The sequence below is a fragment of the Rhinoraja longicauda genome, chromosome 31 (genome assembly GCF_053455715.1).
Source record: "Rhinoraja longicauda isolate Sanriku21f chromosome 31, sRhiLon1.1, whole genome shotgun sequence".
Lineage (NCBI taxonomy): Eukaryota > Metazoa > Chordata > Chondrichthyes > Rajiformes > Arhynchobatidae > Rhinoraja > Rhinoraja longicauda.
In genome coordinates, this window is record NC_135983.1 from 6820395 (window position 1) to 6840980 (window position 20586).

Genomic DNA, 20586 nt, shown 5'->3' on the forward strand with positions numbered 1-20586 from the left:
GCAATTTAACAACACGACCCAGTTCTGCCTTACTGAGAACCACTGTCTGTGATTGTAACTGGGACATAAGAATGAGGACTATCAATAAAATTCTTTCTATGAGTAAATTAAAATTCACTTTTAGGGTATCCAGTGGCAACAGCTCAAATGTTTTTTTTGGACAAGATGAAATGAGCATCAACCACAGGTTTGGGGAAAAGATCAAGAGTTTATTAAGTTCAATATTCCATACTTAATGACGGCTAATTGTTGATAAATACCTCGTGGCCCTTGGTCTCAGGACCGAGGTGGACACGGGGCGAGACTTCAGTCTGTGTCCCTTCTTTCCTGTCCATGCTTTTGATCTTCAGCCTGTGTGAATCTTTCTGGCGGGTGCTAGGCTTTACCCTCAGAACAAAGGCCACTTGGCCAATGTCAATACATGGTCTGCAACAGACTCTATTTTACTGACTGTGGCAATCAGATATGCCATTGGAAACCACCAGGAATCCTTTTAGTTCCACCCCAGACAGCAGCACATTATAGTTTGTCATTGTATGCCATTATCTCATCACACGGATTATTCTAGAAAATGAAATGGAAGGCTGCACATAAAGAAACATTGGATAGGCTACGTTTATTCTCACTGTAACTTGGGGGGCTGAGGGGTGACCTTGCAGAAATTTATAAAATTAAGAAGGGTATAGATAGGATAGATAGTCTTTCTCCCGGGACAGCGCAATCTAAAACTTGAAAGCACAGGTTTAAGGTGAGGGGGGGGGGGGGGGGGGAAATTTAAAGGAGATCGGCAGGGCAAGATTTTTCACACACAGTGGTGGTTGTCAGGAATGAGCTGCCAGAGGAGGTGGTAGAAGAAGATACAATTACAACCCCTAAAAGGCATTTGGACAGGTCTTCTTGGGTAGGAAAGGCTCAGAGGGATACGGGCCTATTGCAGGCGTGGGATTAGTGTAGATAAGCATTATGAATGAGGTGGGCCAAAACGGCCTCTTTCCACACAGCACAATTCCATGATCTGTCATTCAAACCCGTCTCACCCCCATCCCTCTTGATGGCTCCCTCTCCCTCGTGAACAATTGTTCATTCCTCTGTCTTTGTCAGTTTAAAGGGTTTGGGATGGATTGTCTTTGTAATCTCAAACAAAATCAAACAAGTTCTGCAACAGGATCTCGGGTATTACAAAACCATTCCTTATTGCACTTAATAGAAATACTAAGTTGTCAGTAGTTTACATTTTAGCTGCACAATCCTTTAACCCTTAACTTACTTAGGTAAGCTTCCTTTCATGACTTGTAGAGATTAGAGTCATAGGGAGAAGCAACATGGAAATAGGCCCTTCAGTCCACTGAGTCCACACTGTCCATCAAATGTTTAAAAATAATAATAATCCAAACCCATTTTATTCTTACCATGCCACCCCATCAACTGATTATTATTTTGCAAATTTTCACAACTAGAATGTTATTGGGTTTGTTCAACACTGCTCCAGCATCATTATGCAAACTACCAAAGGTCCCTGGTATTCCGGAAAATGTGTGCCGCGTGTTCTGTTTTTAGAAGAGGAAAGCCAATAAATTGTGACAAAATTATTATTCCTTGAAATCATCACTGGAACCACCTGACATACCCTAAATATTTGCAATCTGCAGTGTAAATTAACCATAAAGTCACACCCTCCTTTTGTATGTTACTTGTACACTGTCCTGACCTGCAAAATATTACATTTCTTTATCATCTCTGAGACCAAACCCTGGAACTCCTTGGCCATCAGCCTTGTAAGAATTCTTTCATCACTTGTACAGCAATGTTTCTAGAAGACAGCTTCCACCTCCTTCTCAAGGGTATTTAGGGATGTACAATAATTGCCACTCTTGCCAGAGAGATTTATGGCCTGAAAATTAATGAAAACAAAATAACATTCCATTTTTTGGTCTCCCTGATCACAGAGCAGACTCCTTGTGGGATCTGATATCTCTATCCTCTGTCCAACCTTTCCTACATCGTTCAAAAAATGTGCAGCAGTCAGAAGTAAAATGCCTCAATTACACACTTGACTGTCAGCTGGTCCAAGGGCAAGAATCGGGAATGCCATAGTCAAAAACAAAGTGAAAGAAGTCCATATTCCTTCAGCTAGGAGATTGAAAGATATTAGTTTAACTTGGCATCATGTTTGGCAAGGACATTGTGGGCCGACGGGTCTGTTCCTGTGCTGGCTCGATTGTAATCATGTATAGTCCTTCCACTGCCTGGTTAGCACGCAGTCCTTCCACTGCCTGGTTAGCTCTCAATCTTCACTCTCGTGTGACCATGGAATATTGAACCAAAACTCGAACAGACAACAATGCTTGACCCACACACAAGCCTGGAATGCCAATAGGAGTTCTTGGTTCGTGATCAGGGACACTGGTTATTTGGGGCAATGTTATTTGGGGCATTTCTGCAACTCTTCCTATAAAGTGAGCTTGTTCAGCTTTGATGAGAACATCTTTTTTATGAAGTTAAAAATTGGTAATGTTATTGCATTCACTTTCTGTGAAACAGAGTTCATTTCATTCAAAGCCTTTTAGTATTGAGGTTTGTAGACCATGGTTTACTTGGCTGTCCTGTAAGAGGGCATCTACTCAGTGTTTAAGAAGACACGAAGTGCTGGAGTAACTCAGCAGGTCAGGCAGCATCTCCAGAGAACATGGATAGGTAACATTTCGGGCCGGGACCCTTCTTTAAACTGAGGGAGGGGTGGGGGAAGCCTCAGGACAAAGCCAGGCAAGTAATAGGTTGATGCAGGGATTTTTGATAGGTAAATGGTTGAACTCAGACCAGAGATGGAAAGACAGAAGATGTGAGACAAAGGATTGATAAGTTACAAAATGTGAAGCTAGAGGAAGGAATGTACGTAAGTGGGAGGGAAGAGGTAAAGCAGGTGCGAGCCCTGGTGGGGCACAAGGGAGAGAGGTTTTTTTGGGAGGGAAGAAGGGAGATGGAGAGGCTTAAGTAGTTATTAGAATTTAATGTTAATACTGTTGGGTTGTTTCTACTCAGTATTTAGTTTTATTTATAGTGTGCTGTAGTTTTCTCAAAGTCTATTTTGTTTCAAGGCCAACATATTGCATAAAGTTGCAATTCCCAGAAATAAAAGCTCAGGTGCTTAACTAAGGACAGCTTGACTAAAGAAATCCAAATTTCCCCTGCAGGTAACAGCTCTGGAAGCAGAACTGATGGCCCTCAATCCACCAGAAAACGACGAGAAAGAGCAAAATGGAGACGTTGCAATTTCAGATGCTTTGCAGCTTCAGCAGGAGAACCAAGATTTGGAGCAGCAGTTGGTTGAGAAAAATAAGGTTAGCCACACAGGAAATAGTTACCCCACTGTGGTTTCGAAGCTACATCTCTAACTGACAACCACTCCAGGTGTTAACAGAGGACTGCTTTGAGTTTTAATAGTTTGAACCTGGTACTCCAAGTACTTTTGCTTCCACTTCAAATTCAACGGTTGAAATACTAAATTGTTCCATCCACAATCATTATCTCGACTGAATGGTTTTGCCACTTTCATTATGAATAATGTTTCGTAGCTGTGTTCTCAAAAAAGATAAATTATGAAGAGGCGTTGTCGCATTGAGCCACACCTTTCACAGTACCCAACACAGAGCCAGTTACATTGTAATATGAAAATGGCAACTCATTTGCACAAAGCAAGCTCACACAACTGCTTGATAACCACAAAATAATGTGCAACTCAGCAGTGTTGAGTGAAGGATAAATATTAACCGGATGACAAGGGGGTAACTCCCCTGCTTTACATCAAAATAATGCCTTGCAATCTTGTATGTCCATCTGAGTGAGCAGGTTTGGATATTTCAGATGAAATACAAGATCTTTGATATAGCAGCAGGTTGGTGGTGTGGGTCTTGTACCATGAATCATCTGAATCCATGATGCAAGTTGTGCCGCAGAGCGAGTATCGATCAGTGAGAGGCGTGGGATTCAGATGGCTATCTTGTAAACTATCAGCATATGGTCCTGATCAAAATAATACAACACAAGGCAATATCCTGCTCTGAAAGCTTTAGCTTCTAAATTGACCTTTATTTATTGGTTGGTATTTAATACAATACAATACAATATATCTTTATTGTCATTGTACAGGGGTACAACGAGATTGGGAATGCGCCTTCCATACGATGCGATAAATTAATTAGCTAATCAGTATAAATTTAGACAACCCAGTGAAACAAAATTAGAAACAGTTTTAAAACAGAATAAAGTTCATGTAGGTCTGTGCTGGTTCGCTGTGCGATGTGACCATCCGGCTCAGCAGGACCGGTTCATGTGAAATGTGAGTGCCCAGAAACTTGAAGCTGGACACTCTCTCCACACTGTCCCCATTGATGAAGATCGGAGCGTATTCCCCGTTGTGTGATCTCAGGAAGTTGATGATTAGATCCTTGGTCTTGGAGGTGTTTAGGGACATGTTGTTATCTGAGCACCAGTTCGCCAGGATCCAGTCGCATAACGACGAGCTGAGGCCTAGCTGGTGGAGTTTGGTGATGAGCTTGGTGGGGATGACCGTGTTGAAGGCAGAGCTATAGTCAATGAATAACATCCTTGCGTACGTGCCCTGTCTCTCCAGGTGAGCCAGGACAGTGTGAAGAGCCAGAGAGATGGCGTCCTCTGTGGATCTGTTTGCTCTGTATTCAAATTGATGCGAGTCCAGTGAGGCAGGGATGTTGAATTTGATGTGCGAGAGGACCAGCCTTTCAAAGCACTTCATGATTATAGGAGTTAGGGCAACCGGACGGTAGTCGTTCAGGTTGGTGATTTTTGCTTTTTTCGGCACCGGCACTATGGTAGCCGATGAGGCAATAAAAAAAAAACGTACCCAATCTGCCCCTCGCAACCAGGCAACTTACAAACTGCCAAGTGTAGAAGACTATTATCTGAACCTTTGCATATTTCTTTCTTGCAACTGATCTTATCTTTATTGAGCTCCAGTAACAACCTTTACCTCAGTAAGACGTGCAGCTTCAAAGTAACTCGAGAGGAAACCTGACGCAGGATTTTATGTAGGTGTAAAATAGGGTGGATGTGAATAACTATTAGCGTATGGGTGGCACCAGTCCAAGTTGGTGTAATTTACAGCAGTCACTAACAGATTTAAAAAATGCATTTAGTACACGCTTTTGTTTGTGGCACTTACTGCTTTGTCATTTTTAAGGGGAGGTAATTTCAACAAGGAGAGAAGTGACAAGAATTATGTGGGCTGCAAGGGTGAGAACAGCTTGTGTGGAAAAAGAACATCAGATTCAGGAAAATTATCCCTGAATTAGATGGATGCACTGCAGTTTCGATATAATCCTGTGCAATTTGGTGACTCTGCACAGACATAGACTAATGTTGTCATCTTGGGAAAAGCCTGAGTGCACATTTCCAGCTTTGGTTGCTGGGATGTCCAAGATTAAGTACGGCAAGCCCTCGTTATTACGGACTTCATTATAACAGAGTTTGGTAATGGAAGGACGGACCTACTGACCTTCACCGCCAGGCCGGCCTGCCGACATCTCCCCCAACCCACACCGCCTCCCCAGTCGTTTCCAGGCTGGATGTACCGCCGGTCCACACAGCTGCCTCGCCACTTACAGACCACTCCTGCCACCGCTGACTCTCACCTACACTCTGGCCGCCTACGGGCCGAGATCATTAACTCCGCCGATCTTCGACTGACTCTCTCTCGGCTGCCAGGAAGCCGGAGCCGTCAACTCACCAGGATTTCAGGCACAGGTTTAGACCTAAACGTCACCCCTAAACGTCACCTATCCATGTTCTCCAGAGATGCTGACTGACCTGCTGAATTACTCCAGCATTTTGTGTCCCTTTGTGCATTAACCAGCATCTGCAGTTCATTGTTTCTACTACTTGTACAATTAAACTCTATTATTCGATAATCCCTTCCTCAGTTTTCACCAACATTTGGCAAAATTGGACACCTTCCCCCCCCCCCCCCCCCCATGGTCCGTTATAATGAGGGTTTACTGTACACTCGCACATTCTTTTGCACATTTAATCTCCACAGGGTGAGGCAGGTGCTCAGTGTTTGGTTTGCTCTGCAGATGTTTCTTGTGCTGTGGTGGTAGGTCAGTCTCCAGGTGTTCAATGATAGATCTCTGCCCTGTTACATGACCGGTTGGAAGAAATAATGTTGATGGTGCAACTGAGGCTGGATCAATGCCAATCTCATTCATGTGGCAAAGGCAGAGCGAGAGTGGCCAGAATAGTGCAGGAACTGACACGCTGCACAATCCACACACCGACTCGGGGAGGACTAATCCTCCTTCATCTTCATATCCAGTGGTTGGATATTTGGGGGTGTAGCTTTGTCTCCTGTCAAAATCTGTGGACTATTTTTAATATTCAAAGATATTTAACATGCCTACAAATGGATCAGGAGAAGAAGAGCCCAGTCAGCCCCTCGATCCAGATCTGCCAGTTAATAAGTGAATTGCAGATCTGATTAGAATCTCTACACTGCAATCCCCTCCACCCATGGTAACTCTTCACCGACTGAATTATCAAAAATCTACCTTTGCCTTAGAGGTCATCAATGTCACCGCTTCCATACACCTTTCTGGAAGAGACTTGTAAAGACACAACGCTGAGGGAGAAAGAAAATTGCCTAATTTCTTTATTGAATGGGTGACCCCATCCCCCCCAAGTTGTAGATTCTCCCACCAGAGAAACCATCCACTCGACAATCATCCTGGCAAGAACCCCAGGATCTTGTGTTTCAGTCAAATCCCCTCTCACTCTTCCAAACTCCAGCAGGTGCCAGGTAAGCCTGTCCACCCTTTCCTCATAAGACAACTATCCAGTTCGGGTAACCCTCAACTGAATTGCTTCCAATGCCTAAGCATTCCTCCTTGTATAAGGCGACCAATACTTCACAACACTCGAAATGTGTTCACATCAATGTCCTTTGTAACTGAAGCATAACTTCCCTACTTTTATCATAGAGTCAGGTAGCACAGAAATGCATCTTTCAGTTCAACCTGTCTATGCCGATTAGGATGTCTATCCAAGCTAGTCTATTTGCCTGTCTTTAACCCATGTTACCCAGAACCTTTTCGATCCAAGTACCTGTCCAAATACCTTTTAAACATTATAATTGTACTTGCTTGTATGGCTTCCTATGTACCCACTACCCTCTGAGTGAAAAAAGTTGCCTTTCTGGTCTCTTTTTAACCTTTACCCCCCCCCCCCCCCCCCCCCTCACATTGAATCTGTATCCTCTGGGTTTAAGACATCCCTTCCTTGAGAAATTGACTGTGACCATTCATCTTATCTATGCCCCACATGACCTCATTAACCTCCACGAGGTCATCCCTCAGCTTCTTGGCCTTTAGCGTAAAAAAAAAACCCTTTCCAGTCTCGCCTTATAACTCAAGCCCTTCAGTCCCTGTGACATCCTCGTGAATCTTCTCTGCATCCTTTCCAGCTTGATGACGTTTTCCCTACAGCTGGGTAACCAGAACTGCACACAATATAACCATATGTTGGATCAGCAAAGACTTGGACGATTGCAACATGACCTCCCAATGATCTGTTGATGAAGGCAAGCATGCCGTAACCCTTCACCACCCCGTCCACCCGTGCCGCCACCATCAGGGAACTTGTGTACCTGTTCCCCTAGTTCTCACTTTTCTACAACACTCCAGCGGCCTGCCATTTACTGTGGAGGTGCCACCCTGATTTAACTTACCAAAATGTAACACCTTGCACATGTTCGAGTTAAATTCCCACTGCGATTCCTTGACCCATTTCCCTATTTGTTCTAGATCCTGTTATAATCTTAAATAACCTTCTTCGCTGTCCAATTCCCCATGTAATAAACAAAAACTGAATATTTGGTTGCAGCATTAAAATACAAGTAATAAATATTTTAAAAGCTATTCATGATTTGTGCTTTCTTAAGTATTTTTTGTTTAATAATTTGCCTTCCCTCTTGGGTTTTGAAACCTCCATGTGGAAACAATGGAGCATATGGAGGCTGCTGTCTCTCAGACTTGCAGTTGGGTCTGTGGTTGTCTGGGACTTGCTGGATAGAAATAACATAACCCTCCATTTGAACAGCCAGCACCATTTGATCTGTTATATATCCACACCTTTCACAATACCATGATACTGAAACTCTTTGGTTGTGGTAGGATGTGATGGCCCCCTTCCTCCTCTCCGTTTCAGGGCTCACGTTTTCACTCAAAGTCCATGAGTGCTTCGTCCTAGAAAACCGGAATGTTTGCTTATATATATATACGCTGGTCTTCTATTTTAGGGGTAAATTTTAAGCCAGGTTTGTTTTATCAAATAATACACAGTCCCAGTTGTGTTTCATATTTTAAATTTCTTCTCTCAAAGACAATTAAACAGCTGCTTCAGAGGCTAACAGAACTGAAAAAGACCCTGCAGAAGGAACTGGTAAGTCTCCTGCGTGAACCTAAATAAACATATCAATTAGATTTTATTTTACTTTCAGCAATCGTTTCAAAAAGTGGGTCAGCAAGATGACACCAATATCTTTCACGTGCACAGAGTAAAGCAGATACTAACTGAAACAGATCGCTTGACACACACAGCTTATCATCACTAACCCAGTACTGAAATAATGTCGCCTGCGGAATTGTTCCCTGGATATTTTTCGTTGATTTTGCTTGACCCAGTTTTAATGGCACAATTTAAGGGAGCTTGTCTTCTTGATTCATACAGTCAGAAACAGGTGAATTTATAATGGGAAACATGGAACTGGCAGACCAGTTAAACAAGTACTTTGGTTCTGTCTTCACTAAGGAAGACACGAACAATCTCCCAGAAATACTAGGGGACCGTGGATTTGGCGTGAGGGGGGAACCGAAGGAAATTCACATTAGTCAGGAAATGTTGTTAGGTAAACTGTTGGGACTGAAGGCAGATAAATCCCCAGGGCCTGATGGTCTGTATCCCAGAGTGATCAAGGAGGTGGCCCTAGAAATCGTGGATGCATTGGTGATCACTTTTCAATATTCTATAGACTCTGGATCAGTCCCTGTGGACTGGAGAGTAGCTAATGTAACCCTGCTATTTAAGAAAGGAGGGAGAGAGAAAACAGGAAATTTATAGACCAGTTACTCTTACATCGGTAGTGGGGAAGATGCACGAGTCGATTATTAAAGATGTAATAGCAGTGCATTTCGAAGGCAGTGACAGGATCGGTCAAGTCAGCATGGATTTATGAAGGGGAAATCATGCTCGACTAATCTTCTGGAATTTTTTGATGAAATAACAAATAGATTGAATAAAGGAGAGCAAGTGGATGTGGTGTATCTGGACTTTCACAAAGCCTTTGACCAGGTCCCACACAAGAGATCAGTATGCAAAATTAGAGCACATGGTATTGGGGGTAGGGTATTGACATGGATAGAGAATCTGAAGAAGGGTCTCGACCCGAAACGTCACCCGTTCCTTCTCTCCTGAGATGCTGCCTGACCTGCTGAGTTACTCCAGCATTTTGTGAAATGGATAGAGAATTGGTTGGCCAGCAGGAAGCAAAGAGTAGGAATTAACGGGTCCTTTTCAGAATGTCAGGCATTGACTAGTGGGGTGCCGCAAGGCTCAGTACTGGGACCCCAGTTATTTACAATATATATTATTGATTTAGACTAAGGAATTAAATGTAACATCTCCAAGTTTGCGGATGACACAAAGCTGGGTGGCAGGGTGAGCTGTGAGGACGATGCCACGAGGCTGCAGGGTGACTTGGATAGGTTGGGTGAGTGGGCAGATGCAGTATAATGTGGATAAATGAGGTTATCCACTTTGGTGGCAAGAACAAGGTGGCAGATTATTATCTGAATGGTGTCAGATTAGGAAAAGGGAAGGTGCTACAAGACCTTCAAGGCCTTGTACATCAGTCACTGAAAGAAAGGATGCAGGTACAGTAGACAGTGAAGAAAGCAAATGGCATGTTGGCCTTCATAGTGAGAGGATTTGAATTTAGGAGCAAGGAGGTCCTACTGCAGTTGTACAAGGCCCTGGTGAGACCGTACCTGGAGTAATGTGTCCAGTTTTTGTCTCCTAGTTTGAGGAAGGACATTCTTGCTATTGAGGGAGTTCAGTGTAGGTTCACCAGGTTAATTCCTGGGATGGTGGGACTGACATATGAAAGAACGGATCGACTGGGCTTATATTCACTGGAATTTAGAAGGATGAGAGGAGATCTTATAGAACATACAAAATTATTGAGCGATTGGACAGGCTAGATGCAGACTAAATATGTTCCCGATATTGGGGGAGTCCAGAACCAGGGATCATAGTTCAAGAATAAGGGGTAGGCCATTTAGGACTGAGATGAGGAAAAACTTTTTCACCCAGAGTTGTGAATCTGTGGAATTCTCTGCCGCAGAAGGCAATGGAGGCCAATTCACTGGATGTATTCAAGAGAGAGTTGGATGTGGCTCTTAGGGCTAACGGAATCAAGGGATATGGGGAGACAGCAGGAATGGGGTACAGATGTGGATGATCAGCCATGATCATATTGAATGGCGGTGCTGGCTCGAAGGGCCGAAAAGGCCTAATCCTGCACCTATTTTCTGATGTTTCTATGATTGACAACCCACTCAAAATCCTGTGCTTTCACTTCTTGCATGTGGTATATTGCTTTCAACTGGAACCAACCCACCCGTTTTCATTTCTTATGTGTTTAGGCCATTGAAAAATAATGTTGGTTTGGCAAAGTAAATTTTGTGGTTTCCTACTGATGTGGCCAAAATTAGAAATACAGTGTAGAAATGAGGAACTGCAGATGCTGGTGTACAAAAAAAAAACCCAGTTCTGAAGTAACTCAGTAGGTCACTGGAGAACAGGGATAGATAATGTTTCGGGTCGGGATACTTCTTCGGACCTGAAACCTCACCTATCCATGTTCTCCAGAGATGCAACCTGACCCACTGAGTTACTTCAGGACTGTGTGTTAATTTTTGCAAACCAGTATCTGCAGTTACTTGTTTCCACTGTATTTCTAATCCTTGAAGGTCGAGAGTCAAGAGTGTTTTATTGTCATATGTCCCAGATAGAACAATGAAATTCTTACTTGCTGCAGCACAACAGAATATGTAAATATAGCACACTGCAAACAATATGATAAACAAGAGAGAAAAAAAAGTTCAATGTGTATATATACACGTACACATACACATCCTCAAAATACAAGCATGGACTGAGTGCATAAACAGTTCTGGATTTTAGCTTATGTTCTCAGGAGGCAATAACACCAACAGTGGGCAAACAGAAATGTTACTTATTTAGATTTTTCATTAGCTTAAGTTGGAAACTTGAAACAAAATGGCAATGAGCTTCTGACAGAGATTTTGTTTTGATTTTGAATATAACATTTTTGGTTAATACATTCTCTATCTCATCAAAGAAAATGAAGCCAGAAATGGACCCTGTGGAAGTCCGAGAGAGATCCTACTTCGAGCCACCATGCATGGCGAGTAATTCTTCCACCGTTGTAAACAATTCCGATCTCAATGACTCCAGGGAGATAAACTTTGAGTATCTTAAACACGTTCTCCTCAAGTTCATGTCCGTGCGAGAATCGGAGGTAAGTCTATAATAACCGCTGCAGTTTGAAGATGATCAAAAGAAAGATATTACTTCAGACTGCTGGATGTTAAATGTAGATCTGTGATGGTAGTTTAAATAACGTGAGAGGAAAGTGCTAGAGTTGTTTGGTGTTCAAACAGATGTAACATTGGATATATGATTCTTCACTGTCAATCCAGGGAGTTGGAAATATTCTTTCAAAAACATTTCTTCTACTCTGACAGCCTGAGATCTTTGGTCACCATGAATCCCATCACAATAACCCTGCCCTCTGGATATCCAGCTCTCAGATTTAGAAAATTCCTTCCTGTCACATAAAACCATAAGACATAGGGACAGAATTAGGCCCATTGAGTTTACTCCACCATTCGATCATGGCTGATCTGTTTATCCATCATCCAGATCATTGACATATGACGTGAGAAGCAGCTGACCCAACAACGACCCATGCGGAACACACTAGTCACCAGCAACCAAACACAACAGGCCTCCTTTGTTCCCACTCTTTGTCTTCTGCCAGTCAGCCAATCCTTTTGGTATCCTCTTATATTATTGGCTTGCTTACCATCATATTTCATCTTTTCTGCCCTTATTGCTTTGTTATTTGCCTTCTGTTAGTTTTTAAAAGCTCCAATCCTCTAGCTTCCCACTTATCTTTGCCATATTATATGCCTTCTCTTTTGATTTTATGCTATCTTTGACTTCCATTATCAGCCATGGTGGCCTCATTGTCACCTTAGTATGTTTCTTCCTCTTTGGGATGAAAAGATCCTGCGTCTTCCAAATTATTTCCAGAAATTCCTGCTATTGCTGCTCCACCATCATTCCTGCTGGGGTCCCCTTTTAATCAACTTTAGCCAGCTCCTTCCAGATGCCTCTGAGTTGCCTTTACTCAACAGTAATACCGACACATCCAAATTCAGATACTTCCTCCAAAACTGCAGGTTGAATTCTATCATATTATGATCACTGACTCCTAGGGTTCTTTCACCTTAAGCTCCCTGATCACGCAATTAAAAACAATCCCCCCCAGCTTCAATTATTCTCAGTAGCCCACCTGCCCACTGTTACTAATCTCATTACTGTCAGGGGGCTTGCAATGCACTGCATCCATGCACACCAACAACCTCATATGGAGGTCAAAGATTCCCTCTGAAAAGTGATTCGGAGAATTTAACTGCTGCTTTTCTGATTTGTACAGATGTCTGATCGTCCCTGGCCTATCTAGCTTAATCCAGTCCACTCTTCATTTACAGACACCTTGAAGTCTTTGCTTTTAACATAGTAAAATAAATCCAATTCTCTGAATTTATGCTGGTCATAGAGTCGTACACCAGGGAAACAGGCCCTTTGTCCCAACTTGTCCATGCCGGCCAAGATGCCTTGTCTATGCTAGTCCCATCTGCCTGTGTTTGGCCCAGATCCCTCTAAATCTTTCCTATCTATGTACCTATGCAAATGTCTTTTAATTGTAGTTATGGTACATGTCTTAAATACTTCCTCTGGCAGCTCATTCCATATACCCACCATATTAAGGGCCTAAAGGTTTTAACAACATGTCGGGACTAAAACAGGGCAAGGTATTTTAGATGCAGCCAAACTGAGGCTCCATACTTGGAAAGGATTTCATGGATATTGTACACTGCGATGGGGACGGAGGGAGGTGATGGTGGCTGGGGGGTGGTAGACATTAGAGTAAGAGATGCTCTGTTTAAAATGCATGCTTGGCTTCAGTGCTGTTTGATCATTTGCACAGTGGTGTTCCCACGCCTGCAGTTTCTCACTCACAATTGCTCATGTTTCATACATCATAAGAAATGTCCTGACTGTAGTCACTCACACAGCTAGTATTTAAAGGCTACAAGACAAAGATTGACCGACACACAGGCACTTACTGTTCTGATTAACATTTTGTTAGAAAGTAACTGGACACTTACATAATTTAGTGCACTATAACTTTCCTCAATGTAGAGACATAAAAGACATACAAATCCCCAAAATGCAAGGAAGGATCTGCCAAAGGCTGGTTATAGAGTCATAGAGTTATGCAGCATGGAAACAGGCAGTTCAGTCTAACTTTTACATTCCGACTAAGATGTCTATCCAAGCTGGTCCCTACTTGCCTGTATTTGGGTCAGAACACTCTCAATATTTTCTATCCATGCATCTGTCCAAATGTTTTTTAACTGTTGTAATTGGACCTGGCTCAAGCTTCCTCTGGCAGCTCGTCCATGTATCCACCACCTACTATGTGGAAAAATTGCTCTTCCATTCCCCTCTAAATCATTCCGCTCTCACGTTGAATCTATGTCCTCTAGTTTTAGACTTTTTATCCTTGGGAAAATGACTGTGACCGTTAACAATATCTCCAACCCTCATGATTTTATAAACCTGTGTACCATAGTCGAGATAGCTTGGATCTGAAACACAGTTGCCAAGTGCAGGTAATTTTTAGAAGATCTACAGAACAGATAATGCTTTTCTAAATGATCTGGTCATTATAGCCTGACACATAAATGAATTCCAATTCAAAAGTGGAGGGAACATTTCTTGAAACATTAAAAAGTTAATCTTGAATAGACTTGAGTAGAATGATTGATTTGTGACTGCTGCATTATTTTATTTTAGCATTTTGCATGCTGATCCATTAGTACTCTTCTGCTTGTCGAAAACTGCATGACAATACGCGAGTTCAGTATTTCGACTGCGCGTGCCCTGGTCAGAGGACACTCGCGCTAAACATTCTCGCCGGCTGAGCTGCTGCGTGTATACAGACCTGCGTTTCATCCGTACTTTCCAGTTTTGCTTCTTCGAGGTAAGAAGATACTGCTTTCAAAACTATTAACTAGGTGTATTTATGGTTAATTTGTACAAGCTACGATGATTTTGTTGGTTTTATTGCTTTATGCTTCGATGAGTGAGCGAGATCATGACGATTTACTTTTGCATTGTGACTTGTATGTAATGGACATGCTTACAGGACCCTATTAGAATTAACATATGACGTCCGAAGAAGCGAGATACCGAACTCGATTATTCTCCAGACTTCTGAAGAAGGGTCTCGATCCGAAACGTCACCCATTCCTTCTCTCCCGAGATGCTGCCTGACCCCCCTGAGTTACTCCAGCAGTTTGTGTCTACCTTCGATTTAAACCAGCATCTGCAGTTTTTTTCCTAGAGTTTGAAGGGAGGTGGGCAGAAACAGTTTCCCGTAGCAAATTGACAGTTGTGGCTGTCACACACATTCTGCATCCACTTATTCAGGTGATACGTGCTACTCCCACAGCCCAACATTGCACAAATGCACATGGCTTTGCCCAGTAACACATAAAACAAAATAAATAACAAAGTCAATCATATGTTCATTCAAATAGGGTCCTGTAAGCATGTCCATTACATACCGGTGCAAGTCACAATGCAAAAGAAAATCGTCGCGATCTCGCTCCCTCACCAAAGCATAAAGCAATAAAACCAAAATCATCGTAGTTTTGTACAAATTAACTATAAATACACCCAGTTAATAGTTTTGAAAGCAGTATCTTCTTACCTCGAAGCAAAAATGGAAAATACGGATGAAACGCAGGTCTGTATACACGCAGCAGCTCAGCCGGCGAGAATGTTTAGCGCGAGTGACCCATGACCTGGGCATGCACAGTCACGATACCGAACTTGCTTATTTTCAATGGTATAATAAATTAAACAAGTATCAGATTACAGTAAGTTTTTGTTACAGGCCTACCAACTGGTGAAAGCAGTGTCTGTACTACTAAACTTTACACGCGAAGAAGAGAACATGTTAAAGGAATCCTTAGAATACAAGGTACAGCATTGTTGGTTTTTCGATTCGCCAAACTAACTTGTGTTGTTTTCATTCTTTCCTTGGATATAGTTGTTCCTCAACAAATCTTATGTCATCACCCCTATAAAAAAAGAATAATCTTTGACCCAGAGACACAAGAGTGTGTAGATGCTGGAAACTAGAGTAAACTACTGGAACAATCAGTATGTCAGCAGCTTATGGTGGAGGGAAATGGACGATGTTTTGCTGAGTTCCTCCAGCAGCTTGCTCTCTTACATGAACTTTGACCCACCATTCTAGTAAAATGCACCCATTTCCGAGCTTCATTTCCTCTCCAATTATTGAATTAATTGCAGCTGTCAAAATTTGTGCTGATTTTTTCTTGAACCCTTTTTTAATTTAGGACATAAGAATACAAGAAAAAAATTGCAAGAGTAGGCCACATGGGCACGTGAGCATGATCATCTATTGATTATGGGCCTTCTACTTCTGTTCCCCATAGTCCTCAATGCTTCACTCTTTCAAACATTTATCTACTTCTTTAACCCCCCCCCCAATAATCCAGCATCCACTGGGATAGAGATTTCCAGAGATTCACTGCCCTCTGCAAGAAGATCATTCCCACCCTGCAATCTTTTAGAGATACTGGAAACTGCAGATGTTGGAATCTTGAGCAAAACACATGGTGCTGCTCAGGCAGCATCTGCAGAGGGAAATTGCATCGATTGGAGTTGGGACCTTTCTTCAGACCCCTCATGTTTTAACCATGCCCTCCCTTTCAAATCTGATTTTTGTCTCAATCACTGTAACTAAATGGCTTTTACCAAAGTTAGTAAACACATCCTACTTGCTAATCCTTCCTTGTTATGGTTCTTGTCTTGCATAGTCTTTAACATAATTCTCTCCATCAACACCCAGCTAGATAGAATACTCAATGATTATTTTTCATTTGGTTGTCGCCAGAGGTTCACCAGCAATGCCTTTTTACCTCTGCACTCCGCTATCTATTCTTGGCCTTCTCCTGTTTCTTATCTGCAAGCTGACCCCGGCATCACCTGTTAACATAGCATCAATGTGCCCTGTGGGAGATGCCTCAACCATTTCTCTTCACCCTTTTAAGAGCAACTGCACACAGCACTGAGCGAGTGAAATCTTTATTCACCTCAAATGTTGGGAAGACTAAACCCATTGCCTTTGGTCTCTATTCTGAACACTGTGGCCCAATCACAATTCTCTGTCTGCCTCTGGCATCAATTTGAAAATGAAATAGACCATTCACCATTATTGATGTTACATTTGACTTTGTGATGAAGATCTTCACAAAGATTGCCCAATGCTGTTTTTGGTCATTTATTTGTTTCTGAAATCCACATTCATCCTTTCACTGCTCCACACTTGACTGTTATACTGACTCTTGTTCTACCGAGCTGTTCTGGAACATGGTTGTGCTTTTTAACTCAAACCGTCCCATCCACCCTCTGTACTCACTGAACCACAATAGTGCCATGTTAAGCAACATCTCTATCTAAAAAAAATTTTCCTTGGTTTTCAAATTTCTTCTTGGCCTCTCTCCTCTGTCTCTATGGTCTTCTCCAGCCCTGATTCCTCTGTGGTCCTCCGGTTCCAATATTTTGACTGCCTCAGATTTCAATCACACCACCATCACAATGGGATCTTCAACTAATCTTTGGAACTTCCTCCCTAAACATTCCTGCCTCTCCCTTTAAGATGTTCCTCAAAATGTAATCACCCAGCCCAATGTCTCTTGAGAGGTTTGATCATACCTCTAAGAAGCATTTTGGATATTCACATTGAACTCGTTTATGTCATGTTGTAATATCGTCCTTTACAGAGTCTTGTCTATTTTGCGCCTCTGACTGAAATATTTTTTTCTCTTGCATCTCCTGTTTTGGATACTGCAGCATTTGTGTAAAGTGGTTAAAAAAAGGCACAAGATGCTGGAGTAACTCAGTAGGTCAGGCAGCATATTTGGAGGACATGAACAGGCAATGTTTAGGGTTGGAGCCTTTCAGACTGATTTCAGTGATGGGACGAGAGCTGGAAGAGAGTTTGGGGTAGGACAAAGCCAGGCAAGTGATGTGTGGCTACAGGTGAGGGTGGCTATGATGGGCAGTGGATGGACAAAGGCCAGAGATGAGAAGACAAAAGGTGTGAATTAAGGAGTGATGGTTAAAATATGAAGCCAATAAAAAGGGTATAGGTGGATGGGGAAAAGGGGGTGAAATTGTGCGAGAAATGGGAATGCATTCAGGAGGGGCACAGGGAAAAGAGGTTAAAAAGTGGCTGGGGGGGAGAGGGTAGTGTAGTTACCTAGAATTGGAGAATTCAATGTTCATACCATTGGGTTGAAAGTTACCCGCGCAGAGTGTGAGGTGTTTAATTTGTTGGGGGAATAGATCAGCTCCTGCAGCGTTATCATTTTACATTTGAGTGGGATACTCAGCTACGAGGGATGCATCAGATGATCCTTAACATGGAATCATTGCACTTGACGAACGAGTGGCTGACTAAACATTATTATGTACACTTTGCAGATGTCTTGGTTTGGATCTAAACCTGCCCCTAAAGGTATCGTACGGCCGTCGTTATCAGGCCGACCTCCTGCTCACTGGCAGTGAACAAAGTGCAGTGCCCGGAATGTGCACTCTCCAATGAACCGTCGACATTACTCTCTGGATGAACACTACAGCAGCTATTGATAAGATATCCTTATTAATGTTTTCTGTCACTGTTATGACAGTGTTTTTAATACAGGACTACCATTTTTAGAGCTGTTTACATTTAATAGTACCTGGTACTTTATACTACTTCACCTGTTAAATGCAGATGAAGACGTTCTCCTATGGGGAATGATATTCATAGAAAAAAGTAGACTGTGGACAGATTAAAATTCTGTGATTTCAAGGGGGACATTGAGGTTTGATATTACAGCCCCGAACAGATTTGAATGAAGCACTCTTTGAAATAACATACTGTGTTACATCTTTATACTTGTGAAGTTCCTTCATTGAGAAACATTAATGAATGCTTACAAATATCTTTTGCTTAAGTTACCATTTTTATTCTTAGTGTTAGAATATAAAGATGGGAATAAAATCTAAATAAAATGTCAGGAGCTCCTTCCCCTGACTGTCCTATCGGTGTAGGAGAGGGGAACAGTCATGCTGCCCATTACTGCATTTGAAGTCAGTATCATGGTCCAAATGAAATGTTTTTCTCCATTTTCATGTGTGCACCTAGATAGATTATTTGGAGTGACAAAAGCAGGAAGCAAATGAAAGATGAACAGATGAGACTAAGTTTAATATCACAATCAGTTTTCCCTCTAATTGGTCCAAAACCATCACTGTAGTCCTTTCACAAACATATTTACTTCTCAAAAATACCCCAATAATTGTACATGCTCAACTTGATTCATTACACCATTTCAACTCTTTCCATGTGTTGCTGTTTTAAGGTTATCATGTGGTTTTTATTACTGTAGTCTTGCGTGAAAATGGTGCTGGAATGCAGAAAGTGGAGATTTGATGCTTGGTGTAAATTGGGCAAGCACAAGTGTGTTTAGTTCAGTATACTCGAGTAGCATTCCAGAGGGTTGTTTCTTAAGGGAACTGCGTATTGTGTATAGAAATGGGGAAAAAGGTTGTAACACACAAGATGTAAAAAATGGATGCATAAATTATTTACAGCTTTTCCAAGGCAGAAAGCATTGCTGTTGTAATAATGATGTTCCATCAGTATTTTCTTTACCCTGCCATTGTTGTGAAACCAGGAATTCTTGTTAAAAGCAAGACAACGTGTGTATATAATATAATATATATATATGTTATATGAAAACTAATGCACTTTTATTTGTATACAAAATGCTGTGGCATGTAATATTTGTACATGCATTGATTGGCCTTGGCAACTAATTTTTCTCCCTCAATGTTGTAAACCTGGACTGGAAACAGCAACTGATGCTCCATCTAACCAGTGTTTGCTTGGGAATAATTTGTAGGTGCAATACTTTCCAATTAAAATTCCTCTAGACTTGTGAATTTGAGTTCGGATTTTTTTTAAAACTTTAGTTGCTGCAACTATTTGTTATTGCGTCTTACTCCAAGAAAATCACATGCTGAGGTAATATCACCTGCACAAATCGCAAACTTCCAAAAGGTTCTTCTCGAGCTTATTGAATGAATGCAAATATTTAGCTTAAACTAACTCGAGCTCCTTGCCAGCAGAAGCTGAATATAGTCTTCAAGGGGCAGCATTGAGCTGCCTCACTGCCCCAGAGACCCGCGTTCAATCCCTTCCTCCAAAGCTGTCCCTGTGGACTTTGTATATTCTCCCTGTGACTGCATGGGTTTCCACCAAGTTCATAGATTTCCTCCCACATCCCAAAAATATGTGGGTTGTTAATTCTCTAGATTAGCCCTAGGGTGGAGGTGAGTGGCGGAGTCCGAAGTGGGTTGAAGGGAATGTGAGAGGGAATAAAGGCACAAGAATCCGCAGGAATCTTGATCAAAACAGAAAGTGCTGACAGAACTCGGCAGGTCTGGCAACATCTGGGGAGGTGACATTTCAGGTTGGGACCTTAAGATCGAAGAAGGATCCCAAGCCAAAATGTTGCGTGTCCATTCCTTCCCTAGATGCTGCCAGGCCTGCTGCTTTCCTCCTGCACTCTGTGGGGAGAATAAAATCAGATTAGTGCAGGAAGAGTGTAAATGGGTGCTTAATGGTCAGTGTGCACTTGGAGAGGGGAAGAGCCTGTTTCCGTGATGTATGATTGCATGAATAACACCAGTTTCACTTTCACCAGAAGAATGGAGGCAACAAAGTGTGAACGATATCCATCGAGCGCTGTATAATATTTGTGACCATGAGGGCAGTTGTAATTTTTTTTATCTTGTGTGTATTCAATTAAGAATTAATTCAATTTTCCTTTCAAAATTTAGTTTGGTCTCAATTGTGGATAATTAATTTGGTAATTTCTGCCTTTTGAACTAACCTTCTTTGAACTTGTGATTAAACTATACAATATATGGCATGTCATTTACAATCTAAAATGTTCCTCCATAAATCAGTCACGTTGCATGGTTCTGGTGGGCCAGTTAATCCATAGAATTCCTGTGAAAGCATTAGCTTGCAAAAGA

At 42.0% G+C, this 20586-nt stretch overlaps 1 protein-coding gene across 3 annotated transcripts in view; it reads left to right on the forward strand.

The window, feature by feature from the left end:
• golga1 (golgin A1) overlaps window positions 1-19482 on the forward strand; it is an 83987-nt gene extending 64505 nt beyond the window's left edge. For all 3 annotated transcript variants that reach the window (XM_078426026.1, XM_078426028.1, XM_078426027.1), the window contains 5 exons: window positions 3192-3338; window positions 8407-8466; window positions 11447-11626; window positions 15362-15448; window positions 17983-19482. In XM_078426026.1, coding sequence (XP_078282152.1) covers window positions 3192-3338; window positions 8407-8466; window positions 11447-11626; window positions 15362-15448; window positions 17983-18066 — 558 coding nt within the window. In that variant the 3' untranslated portion in view covers window positions 18067-19482. The remainder of the gene's footprint in view (window positions 1-3191; window positions 3339-8406; window positions 8467-11446; window positions 11627-15361; window positions 15449-17982) is intronic.
• The last annotated feature ends 1104 nt before the right edge of the window (window positions 19483-20586 follow it).